The sequence below is a fragment of the Equus caballus genome, chromosome 28, assembly GCF_041296265.1.
Source record: "Equus caballus isolate H_3958 breed thoroughbred chromosome 28, TB-T2T, whole genome shotgun sequence".
Taxonomy (NCBI): Eukaryota; Metazoa; Chordata; class Mammalia; order Perissodactyla; family Equidae; genus Equus; species Equus caballus.
Genome location: NC_091711.1, coordinates 43,067,537 through 43,079,637, shown reverse-complemented (window position 1 = coordinate 43,079,637; position 12,101 = coordinate 43,067,537). Strand labels below are relative to the sequence as shown.

At 43.5% G+C, this 12,101-nt stretch overlaps 1 protein-coding gene across 1 annotated transcript in view; it reads right to left on the bottom strand.

Annotated features, from left to right (window-relative positions):
- EP300 (E1A binding protein p300) overlaps positions 1-11,264 on the bottom strand; it is a 75,010-nt gene extending 63,746 nt beyond the window's left edge. Inside the window, exon 1 of the mRNA XM_001502341.7 lies at positions 9,969-11,264. Within this exon, the coding sequence (XP_001502391.1) occupies positions 9,969-10,062 (94 nt within the window). The 5' untranslated portion in view covers positions 10,063-11,264. The remainder of the gene's footprint in view (positions 1-9,968) is intronic.
- Between the last annotated feature and the right edge of the window lie 837 nt (positions 11,265-12,101).

Below are 12,101 nucleotides of genomic sequence, written 5' to 3'. Positions count from 1 at the left end.
CTTAGCCTTTTCAAAATCAAAAGATCAAGACAATTCCATGATATATGAGAAATGAGACAAATATTATCCACCAGGAAATGTACAAATGAAGCATAACCTTCAAAATTAGGATAATTAACGATATAATCCCAAACATTCTATTGTCTGTGAGCATAAATAAAAGATTTCTTTTTTAGTCACTAACTACGATGCAAAACTTAAAATTGAAATAATTTTGGCTCAAAATATAATTTGACTGTTTAACAGTATCTCTTCCAGTTAGACATTTTTTCCCACTTAGAAGACTCAAACATTATTTGCTGAATTAACAGGCTTATTTTCGTATTTCAGTAAAACTGAAGTCAGAAACTCAGTTCTGCTCCTGACTGTGACATTAAGCAAAATACCCATACTAATTATTCTAAAATGAGTCAATTCCCAAGTACCCACTTAGAAGACAGAATCCACCCATTTATTGTCTTCCTTTCAGATAGTTTTCTCTGTGGCATTAAAATGTTTTTATAAAATGAACATTCCAATCTCAAAACCTTTCTTCCATCTAACCCACTGGTGAGGCCAGAGGATGAGTAGGAGGTGGACAAGTGGAAGAATGGAGAGAAAGAGAATAGCATGTGAACAACCTAAAGCTCAGCCAGTTCAGCAACTCAAAGAATTCAAAGCAGGGGGAGCAAAGTGAGTGATGAGGTGGGCAGAGATCCGAACACTAAGAGCCCCCAGCCCAGGAGAGGAACTTGAGGTTTAAAAAAATAAGGATAGAGGGGCTTCCCAGTGGCATAGTGGTTAAGTTTGCACGCTCTGCTTTGGCGGCCCAGGGTTTGCAGGTTTGGATCTGGGGTGTGGACCTACACACGACTCATCAAGCCACACTGTGGTGGCATCCCACATAAAATAGAGGAAAATTGGGGCTGGCCCCATGGCCAAGTGGTTAAGTTCATGCGCTCCGCTGCAGGCAGCCCAGTGTTTCGTTGGTTCGAATCCTGCGTGCAGACATGGCACTGCTCATCAAACCATGCTGAGGCAGCGTCCCACATGCCACAACTAGAAGGACCTACAACGAAGAATATACAACTATGTACCGGGGGGCTTTGGGGAGAAAAAGGAAAAAAAAAACCAGAGGAAAATTGGCACAGACGTTAGCTCAGCAACAATCTTCCTGACCAAGAAAAAAAAAGGAAAAAGAAAAAAAAAAGGAGATAGTCAAATCTACATGAACTTTAGTAATTCTGCTAACAGTTTGGCTAGAAACTGAAATAACCTATCTCACCAAAATAACCAAAAATCTCTCGTTCTTATTGGTTTGGGGCACTCCTGCTCTTACATTAACTCAGATGTTTTGGGTACTTAAAAAGCATGACATTTTGAAACACCGCAGACTTTGAAATGACGCAATTTTGCAAACTTTATGAATTTACCAGGTTAAAACAACTTTCCTAACCTTCATTCAGTACTTTATTTAAAAAACAGTATTTTAATACTCTGTAGATGAAGCTGAATTAATCTTATCATAAACTACTTACCTACCAAGGAAAGAAAGATGGATAAACACTTAAAACTACTTAATTTAAAGGAACATTTGAGAAAATTAAATGAAATAGTCATGCTGGAAAGACAGGTAAAACTTCTAATACTTTCCAAAACAACTGGAAATGACCTGTGAGTTATATACAAATTTGGATCAAAGATAATAATCAATATTAAGTTATAGAGGATCCCGTAACTACGCATGTTGGCAGCTGTTAAATTTTGAAATCCAATAGAATCAAGGGGCAAAGGCACAAGCAAATTTCAAAATATGTGTTCTTAACATTGTCCTGCAACCGTGACATCAAAAGATGTATCTGGGGCTAGCCTGGCAGCATAGTGGTTGGGTTCGCGCCCTCCACTTTGGCGGCCAGGGGTTCCTGGGTTTGGATCCCAGGCGTGGACCTACACACTGCTCATCAAGTCATGCTGTGCAGGCATCCCATGTACAAAACAGAGGAATACTGGCACAGATGTTAGCTCAGTAACAATCTTCTTCAAGCAAAAGGAGGAAGACTGGCAATGGATGTTAGGTAAGGGCCAATATTCCTTACCAAAAAAAAAAGATGTATCTACACTTTGGGAAGTGATTGACTTGAGTTGATTCTTAACCCCAACACATTTAAGTTAGGTCTCAAAATGTAAACAGAGATAGAGTGCCATAACCTATCAAGAATGTGACCTGGGGCTAACGTTTTGATGTTTTACACTGACTCTTTGCCTTTCTCTTTATCAATATATTAATATAGTGACATTTGGTGTGAAATTAACTAAAAGATGAAGACAGTATTATTTATTAAAATCCCACCTTAAGAATCAACTCAATGACATGTTTATATTAAACCTAAACTGCATGGTATCTTAACTACCACTGATCATTTCTTATTTTGACTAGTACTATCAGCTTGTGAGAAGCTTTGCAGTGAGGCTAAGATTGGTTTGCTGGACTAGAGTTTGCTCCAAGGGAATGTCTACAGGGGATCCCAGATGATGAAGATATACCATCTCTTAAAAAAGCAGCACCTCCTAAAGATTTCATACCTGTAAAGAAAAAGGAATGGATGTTTTTGAGTTATCTGCTGTATTTTTTACATTTATGACAACTGGTAAACAAAACTTGGATCTTAAAAAAAAAGTAGATAAGGGGGCCAGCCCCGTGGCCAAGTGGTTAAGTTCGCGCACTCTGTTGCAGGCGGCCCAGCGTTTCATTGGTTCGAATCCTGGGCACGGACATGGCACCGCTCATCGAGCCTCGCTGAGGCGGCATCCCACATGCCACAACTAGAAGGATCCACAACTAAGAATATATAACTATGTACCGGGGGGCTTTGGGGAGAAAAAGGAAAAAAATCTAAAAACACATAACTATGTACCTGGGGGCTTTGGGGAGAAAAAGGAAAAATAAAATCTTAAAAAAAAAAAGATAAACAATCCACTTTGACTGGTAATTACAATTTACCAAAAACTTCCAAGGCAAAAGATAAGTGTATTTGAAGAGATAAATGACATACCCTCAGTCTTCCCACCATTAGGTTCTCTCCCTACTACTGATCCTGTAACTGTGTCACCAGGATTAGTCTTTCCCCTTTCCCTGATCGTATATCACTCTGCTGGTCATGAAATTTTTACCCTGATGGTAAGATTAACGTCAAATTCCTTAGTATCTTTCTGTCTTTTCATAATAGGACCCCAACATCCTTTTCCATCTCTCTCGCATGAAAACATTCCACCATACATACAGTCCATGTTTCAGTTACACCAGAAGTACTTGCATGTTATATCTCAAATACTCTTTCAATTTTCCCTACTTCTAAGAAAACCTAAGTTACCTTCAAGCTCTCCTACCTCCATTCAAATACATATTTTTTTCTATGAAGTTTTCCCCCAATACTCCAAACCCACTCTGTCAGAAATAATCTCTACCCTTGGCCTTTAAGCAGAGCATTTTAAAAAACTTATCAGACTATAACTTATGGGAAAACTGTCTGTACATGTATACCAATCCCACCAGATCCTAAAGGCTTTGAGAACAGAAACTGCATCTTGATTCATTTTTACCTTCCAAGTGCCTAAAACTTGGTGGATAGTCAATGTTTGTTGGCTGAAATGAGAGAAAGGCACACCAAATGAAAACAGTGAGTACTCAATTTGAGAGAATCACACCACTTCAAAATGTCCAAAATTTAACTCATCATAACCCTCCCCACTACATCTATACACAAATACTTGTCTTCCTATGTTTGCTATCTTAATAAATGGCATCCTCACCAATCCAGCTGTCCAAACTTGAAGCTTGGGAATTATCACTGATTCGTCTATCGCATTATCCCAATATCTAATTACCCACCAAGTCCTGCTGACCACCCACTTTCCCTCAAATCTTTTCACTTCTTTCCATCTACTAATCCAGGCCACCCTCATCACAGCTGCTATCCTAAAACAGCAATCTCACTGGGCTCCCGGCTTCTATTTTTCCTGTTCCTTTCCAAACCACTCCTCACTTTAGTCAATCATCTAAGATACAATTCTGCCCCATCCATTTAAAAGCTAAAATGAAGTCTAAACGCCAATAAGCATTATAAACCCTGCAAGACTGGCCCGTTGCTCACCTCTATGGTCCTATGTCTTGCTATTCCCACAGCCAGATGCAACTGAGAGGTTCCCTGAACAGGCCCTACTCTCTTGTTCCCAGCCTGAGTTCACTCTTACTAACCCTAACTAATCCTTCAGATCCCAAGATCAGACACCAATTCCTCAAAGACAGCCACCAAAGTAACAGTTGTTACAGGTTAGGTCCCCCTGTTTCTCCCACTGTACACAGTACTTCCCAAATACAATGCCGGTCACATCACACTTAAATGTTGCTCTCCTCTCCTTATCTATAAACTCCAGGAAGGAAGGGTCTATGTCTGTCCGGATTAACAGAGTATTCCCTGTACTGAGGATAAATGCCTAGTATACAAAAAATGTTGGTCCAATACAGGACAACTGCCAGCTTGTCAGCTCTTCCAAAGCCAGTATTTTTCAAATTGTGGGTCACAAGCCAATAGTGGGTCATGAAATTAATACAGCAGGTCCCAACCAGCACTTAAAAAAAAAAAAAAAGAAATGCAACAGAAAACATTACAAGTAGTAAGAGTAAGTACTGTTTGTTCACTGGCTGAGACAGGGTTTCTGCTTCTCCACATAAAATGCAGTTCTTACTTGGGTGTGGTCAAAAAAACTCGAAAACCACTGCACTGCTCCTTCTACCTTTCTTCCTTCTCCTTCATAGGAAAGTCTTCTTCTAAGACACAGATAAGCAAATAAAAAATAGAAAAAATAGTGCTCAACTACAAAATTCTGTAGCAAAAAGCCATTCTTAACTTGAGCATTTCCAATAAGAACAATCTGCTTTCTGATTTCTCATTATGCCTTAAGTTTATTTGTTGATTTTCATTTCAATTATTTACATATACAAGACACCCTATGTGACAGCATACATAGTACTTTCATTCTTTTTTTAATCTCTCCTGCCATATCCTTATATTCTCAACAAACCAATCTTTCAGTAGATGATGTACAGGCTAACTGCACCATAAGCCCTACTTCTAAGACTACTCTCTGAAACTCATGCACTTGGCTTTCCCTCTATCTGGTCTGTCTATATAGCCATAAAGAAAAACCTATCACTGCTTTTGTTTTCTTTTGTGTATTTAGCAGTAAGGTTAAAAACAGTTAACACAATGAGCACAGACTGCAGCAAGCACTACTCTAGGCATCTGATAAAGAGAATTCTCATTTATTCCTCACCACAATCCTATAAGGTGGGTAGTACTACAGGTGAGGAAGCTGAGACAGAGAGGTCAAGTAAGAGGCCCAAGGTTCACAGATAATAAAGCCAAGTCTGGGATCTGAACTTTACTAGTGTGACTCCAAAACCAATTCTCTTAACCACTCACTTTTTTTCAGTAGTTTAAATTTTTCTCTCTCAACTAGATTACCCAATTACCTTTTTGGGCATTTCTTAAAAAAAAAAAAAGATCTATAGCTAAAAACAAATGATACTGAAATTGTTCAGAAGAGGCTTAACACCTCAATTAATATTTATTCTCTTAAATCTTTTTTGGAGAATTGGGGGATAAAAATTTCCCATTAAAATTTTAGAAGAAAACTACCATCCACTACATGAAAAAAAAGCATCTGCAAAATTCAATGTTTTAAAATTTTACACTTGGCATAATTTACGTTTCAATTTGCCCATTGATTTCACTGATATTTGCCACACTAAAAAAATTCAACTTCAGAAATTCTCAGAGGAGGAAACCCTGAAATCTCAAAAAACACACAAAAGAAGCATGTCTTATTTTCCCATTAACTGTTGGGTGTATGAATTGGCAGAATAACTCCTGAATTGTTTCTGTAAATATACCAGGAAAAAGTATTTTACACTCCCACTTGTGTCTGCAACACTCTTCCTACTCTTTTTTTTCCTTTCCTATTTACCACTTAATGTCCCTAACGAACACCACTACACACTAATTTTCAACTTCTTCTTTCAATTTTTCCATCCTTTTTATAGAAAAGACTAAGGAGAACGTAGAAAAGCAAAGAATAAAACAGAAAATAATGCCAAAAGGCAACCAAGGCAGAAATCCCTTCCTCCTTCCCATCATCCATTCACTGGACATGCCAATACATTTCTTACCTCTGCAACAGAACATGAACTCCTTCTAGAAAAAGGCATCCACATTGTAACACATACAAAATTTATGACTTAACAAAAGTCACTTTATCTCACTATCAATCACAGAGAGCCTTCTTGAAGCCCTATAAATGAACTTACAAAGCCTCGAGAATAACAACTGCCAGAGTTCAAGGCACTTGGTAAAATGTTTTGCAATTTAACACTGAGGTCTGTGATACCTCACCGGACCAATAAGCCATAACTGAAAAACTCCAGAAGCAGTACTCTATAATGCAAACACTCATGCCCAAAAAAGAAAATTAAAACATCATAAGTTTAAGAGCTGAAAAAGAAATGGCCTCCACCAAAAACATTCTGGTTACTGATGATAAGCCACTAATACACAATGGTTTTGAGAAAGTAAAACTGACATTTAAAAAATTCCTTGCCACTTTTCTACTGTGTCCGTTAATCTAGTAGGCAAAACGCAGTTATATTTTATATACTATCTATCCTGTGCCTTTGAAATGAAAATAAGCGTAAAATCCAAGCTAATTCTGACACAAAAATACAGAGGAGGGCTACAAAACTGTACCAAGACCAGAAGGATCTTTCCCCTATCTAATATGCCAGATTGTAAAGCTGTCACCCATCTCTCCAGAGTCTGCTCCTTAAGTGTATACAGTATTGCGTTTACAAAGCAGTGACAGAACACATCCAGTGAGCAACGAAAGCAACATGTCATCCTCATCATTTCCATCACTCAGGTTATTACTAGAAATAGGTTCAAGAACTATTTCCAGGACTTACCTGTTAACTTTTCTGGTCAATAATTTTACCAAAAAATTTTTACAAATGGCTTTCATGATCTTTTTTTGGGAGTAGGGGGTAAAAAAGAAAGTCATTTGATTTATCGAATAGTTTTGACCTAACCGTACAGGTGAAATAAAATTTTCAATGGATCAAGTGCAAATAGTGAGACAGGAACATAAAGATGCAAAAGCTAAAAAATAAGTCTCCTTCTCTCCATTCCAACACATAGAACTTGAACTTAATTCAAGTCATTTGAGTCAACCTGGAAATTTTTTTGGAGGAATCTTTGGGTACTACATAAGTCATTTTCATTCTGCCATCAGTGAGTAACCTTAGAAATCAGCAGTTGGGATTTAAACACTAATTTGTTTTGTAATGCTTTGGCATGTCAACCCAATCAGATTCCAGTTTTCTTTCCTATAAAGCTGGCACATGCAAACGTTGTTGGTGGGTACACTTAAACACTACTAAAATTGCAAGCCTCCATTATTGAACAAAAAAGTTTCTGTAGTCCAGAATTTGGGGATCATTTTGACCAGATCTAGATAAAACTCACAATCAAGTACCAAGGAACAACTTACTTTCACATTTCACATATCCAAAAGTCAAAATGTAGAAGTTACAGGCTTGAAATTTAGTTTTAAAAAGTGGAGTATCTCCGTTAAAAGTTGCCTGCAAACTTACACAATATACTGTTGGATGCAAAAAAAAAAAAAAAAAACAAACAAGTAATGGTGTCCAACTTGAAATAAGTTCACAGGGGGACAGTATTTTCTTTATATCCACCCTCCCCTACAAAAAAATCCAGACTGGTTAGGATTAAAAACTGGACACCAAACAATTTCTGGAGGAGAATCATAATGGGGGTTGTGGGGAATCAACCCTCACAACAAAATTGAGAAAAAGGTAACTAATAGTAAGATAAACTCTTAGTACTAAGATTGAGTTAATCTCAATGTTGAGGGCTTTTTATTGTAAAAACCCACTTGACACATTTAGGGCTGTTATAACTATTCAGAGATATTTCAAGTAGCAAAACAGTTTTTGTCTACTAGACAGGTGAGAGACTACCAAAATGAGTTAGGTAAAGTTACCAAGTACACAGATCAAACATGGAGGACGCAGGAGTGCACCTGAACAGAGGTGTCTGACCATTTCAGGCCTCGCATTACTCCAAGACTAAGCTACTCAAATCAGGAGTCATGAAAACAATGCACATAAAAAAAGTTTTCTCTATGACATCCCAAGTCACTGGCTAACTCAAATGTAAAATCCATCACCACATTACACAGAAACTAAAGAGCAAAAATTACACAAAAACTAAAGAAACAACGCAAAAATCTACAGGAGAAAACGTGTCTAAAGGTAATCTAAAAATCCTTCTGAATGACATTTTAGGAAGTGCAAAGAAATACAACACCGGATAAATGTATGGATTCTGAGAAAAAAAGACAGGTTGAGGGGAAAAAACCCCTGTAAACTACAGAAACTTCAAGGAAGAAGTTCATGCACTGCCAATGTGACAAGCCCGAAGCAGAGCTACTCTGCAAAAATCCTGAATTGTTGCAGGTTATCTTAAACTCATCATACATCTTTCTTTATAAAAGCAAAGAATCCAAAGCACTTGCCATAGCCTTACATTTTCACCCTTTGAAGTGCAGCCTACTTAGAAACATGCTTAAGAAGTTCTCTACAAACTCAAAGGGTACACTTCACTCCATTATGCATTCTCACTGGCAGATGGAGGGATGACGTTGAGCCTGTCCTCGGGAGTTAAAGAGATGCTCCGTAGTAAGGGGGAACATCTTGTGGACTGTCAGATGGCCAGCCATTCTTCCTCTTCATTATCCTGGCACCTCCAACAACTGGGACAGCAAGAGAAGGTCGGGGGCCATCACGATAGCACCAAACTAAGTGTAAGAAGGGGATGATGGAAGGAAGTCTCCCTGACTTTCTCTTGACAAAAGAGCTAGTCCACAACCGAGTGAAGTAAAGAATTCGCAGAGTTTTTCAAAACTGAAATCTGGATCTCCAAATACATTTCAAGCATAAAAACACAAAAACACACAAATGCAAACCGAATGCGTATTTTAAACTTTTGTATGATCGGTTCATGTTTGCAGTTCATGACTGGGACTCTCTCAATTTCTAATCTTGATTTCCAAGTACATAACTCCACAAAATCAGTTATCTTTTTTCTGCCTCCCCCCCCTCAAAGAGAAAGTGACAGCAAACTGCAAAGAAAATGCCTCTGCTCGCTCCCAACCTAAAAACCCAGAGTTTCAGACATTTTGATCTCGCACCAAAGAAATGGGAGATGTAAAATGAACTGCGCTCCATATTGATTCTTAAAACAAATAAAAAAAAAAAAAGATACGAATGGTAGGCAAAATAATTCAAATCGAATTTCAGTTTTGACGTTAAACCTCATGTCAAACCAGAAATCCTGGATCTCTCACACACAAATAAATAAAACCAAGATTTTTTACACTCTTATTCTCAGCAGAAAATCTTGTGCCAAGAAGAGAGAATCTTGAAAAAGAAGAGTGGAAAGTACAGCAAATAGAATAAGTGCCATCAAAGAGAAAGGACTGGCAATTCCTCATTTATCAACAACAAAAAATTAAAAGTCAAACTGCATTAAAAGCCCTTACACACAAATGCATTGGCATTTCCAAAATTAAACTACATGGGAGCAACAATAAAGGCCATTTCTATAGCACCACTCAAGAGCTCTAATTCCAGAACACACATCGATATGACATAGTGTTGCAACGAATGTATTAGGAAGCTAAGAAAATGGTTGGGCTACTGGAGGTCTTCGAGCAGCTCATTCAAACACCTTTAAAATTAATCAAGAAGCAGAGAACTAGGAAGAACGAGAAAGGAAGAAAATATGGAAGAAAAAGGGTGCAGGGAGCAGCAAAGATTAAGGGGGATGTGAAAGGCCAGGGCTCCCGAGACTAACCTGTGCCATCGCTGGCCGACGCCGAGAGGGCCGGAGATGAGAGTTTAGGCCGCTTGGCTGAAGGCGGCCCCGGTTCCACCACATTCTCGGCCATTTTTAATTCTTTCGGAGATACAGGCGAGGAAAACGAGAATCCTGGGGAAATCTCTTCTTCAGCCCGGGGTCCCCGCCCCGCTCCCCGGGGTGGGCTTGGGGGGCTCCGCCGGCCCCCGAGGGGGGTGGGGGAAGTTCCTTTTTCTCTTCGCCGGGTCGCGGTGGCCGAAGAGGGATGCGGACTCGATAGAAAAGGTAGGGGCAAGTGCGAGGGGCCGGGCCTGGGCCCAGGCCCGGAGGAGGGCACAGGAAGACAAATCCGCCGAGCGCGGCCGCTGCGGCGAATTCCCGAGAACTCGCGGCTCTAGAGGCGCAGTCCCCGGTCCGCCACGGCCGGCCCCTGCCCAGCCGAGGTCTCTCGGAGCTCCGCCGCCGCCATCAGCCTCTTCCTCCTCGGCGCTGTCCTCCTCCTTCTCATCGCCACAAGGAGGCGGGGGCGAAAAGGGGGGAAAGGAGGAGGCGACGAGAGACACTCACCTCCTCCCGGTGCCCCCTCCCGGACCTGCGCCCCCACCCTCCGAGCCCTCCTCCTGCCGCCGCGCTCCGCGCCGCCGCCGCACCGGCCCCTAATGGCCGCGCCGAGCTCGCCCGAGCCGAGAGCCAGGCTGGCGCCGCCGCCTCACATCGCGCGGCAGGCGGCGGAGGCGCGGCGAGGACGCCGGGCGCGGAGCTCGCCGGCCGAGGGCCGAGGGGGCCGGGCCGAGCAGCGCCGCCCGCCCGCCCGCGCCGACGCCGAGCCCACCGCGGAGGCCCGCTCTGGCGGGCGGCGCAGGCGGCCTCTCCTCGCGCCGCGCTCTCCTCCTTCGCCCTCCTCTCCCGCGGAAAATAAATAAATACGGCCTCCGCTACAGCCCCCACCCCCGGCGGCCAGGTGCCGGGAGCGCCCGCCCCCCGGGCTCCGCTCGGGGCCGCCCTCGGCGGCGGGCGAAGGCGCCGCGGGGCGCGGGGTTATGTAATGGTCCCCCCTAGGCGTCGACGCCGGCCCGGCTCCCGGGCCGCGGTGGGGGTGTGTGCGGACGGGAGGGGGCTGGGGGTCGCCTCAGCCCGTGCGCCCCGGGCCCCCTGCCACTGTCTCGGCCCCCGGCGCCTCTCTCCGGCCCGGCTCCCCTCCGCACGCTCGCTCTCGCAGTTCGCACTCAGCCCGGCGTCCCGCTTGCCCACTCTGGCCCGCTCCCTCTCGCCCTCTCTCCCCCCCAGCCTAGCACACAAACAAGATGGCGGCTGTTGTTTCTTCCCTCTGCCGAGTCCTCCTTACAGGCTAGCGGTAGCAGCGGCGGCCGGAAATGAGCCAAGGGGGGGTGAAAAAGAGGGGAGGGGTTGGGCCTCCGGAGGGAGGTGGCGAGGGGGCGGGGCCTGGGGCCGAGCCGCTCACACAATGGGGGAAGAGGACCCGGGGGCGGGGCCAGTTCCAATCACGGGATCCGCCCAAGGCCCCGACGCGGTTGGCGCTTCCGCAAACTCCCCCGGCGTCACCCGGTGGCTCCCTTTAAAGGGGAGGATTGGAAGCGGGGCGGGGGGGGGGTGCCGGGGGAGGACTCGGGATCTATTTTCAGTCGGTGGACACTTACGGGGGAAGGTGCCTGGGTTGGGTCTCTGCGTAGGGGACCGGTGGGAACCGAGGGGTGACGGAGCTCGGGAGCTACGCCCGGGAAGGCGCCAAATTACCGCGCAGGTGGCCGAATGGGAGCGCGATGGGGATGGCCCTGCGTCCCGGGGCCCTTGGTCGGCCGCTCTTGTGAACCCCGGTTAAATTCAGCAGGCGGAGGGGACCCCGCCGCCCGGTGTTCCGGGCCAGAGACCCAGTGCGTCCTCTTTCCTCCATCGCTTTCCCAAAGGGAACTGTTCACGTCCGAAAATCAGACTGATTACGAGTTGTTTCGCTGAATTTTACAATATTTTGACAATAAGTCTGTATTATTTTGATAATCAGAAAAAGAAAATCACAGCAGTGGGAAGATGTTTTAGGACCAGACCTAAATTCATTTCTTGCCCACCACGGATCCACATGCCCCTATCAGGTAGCAGTCTGACCGAAGAAAC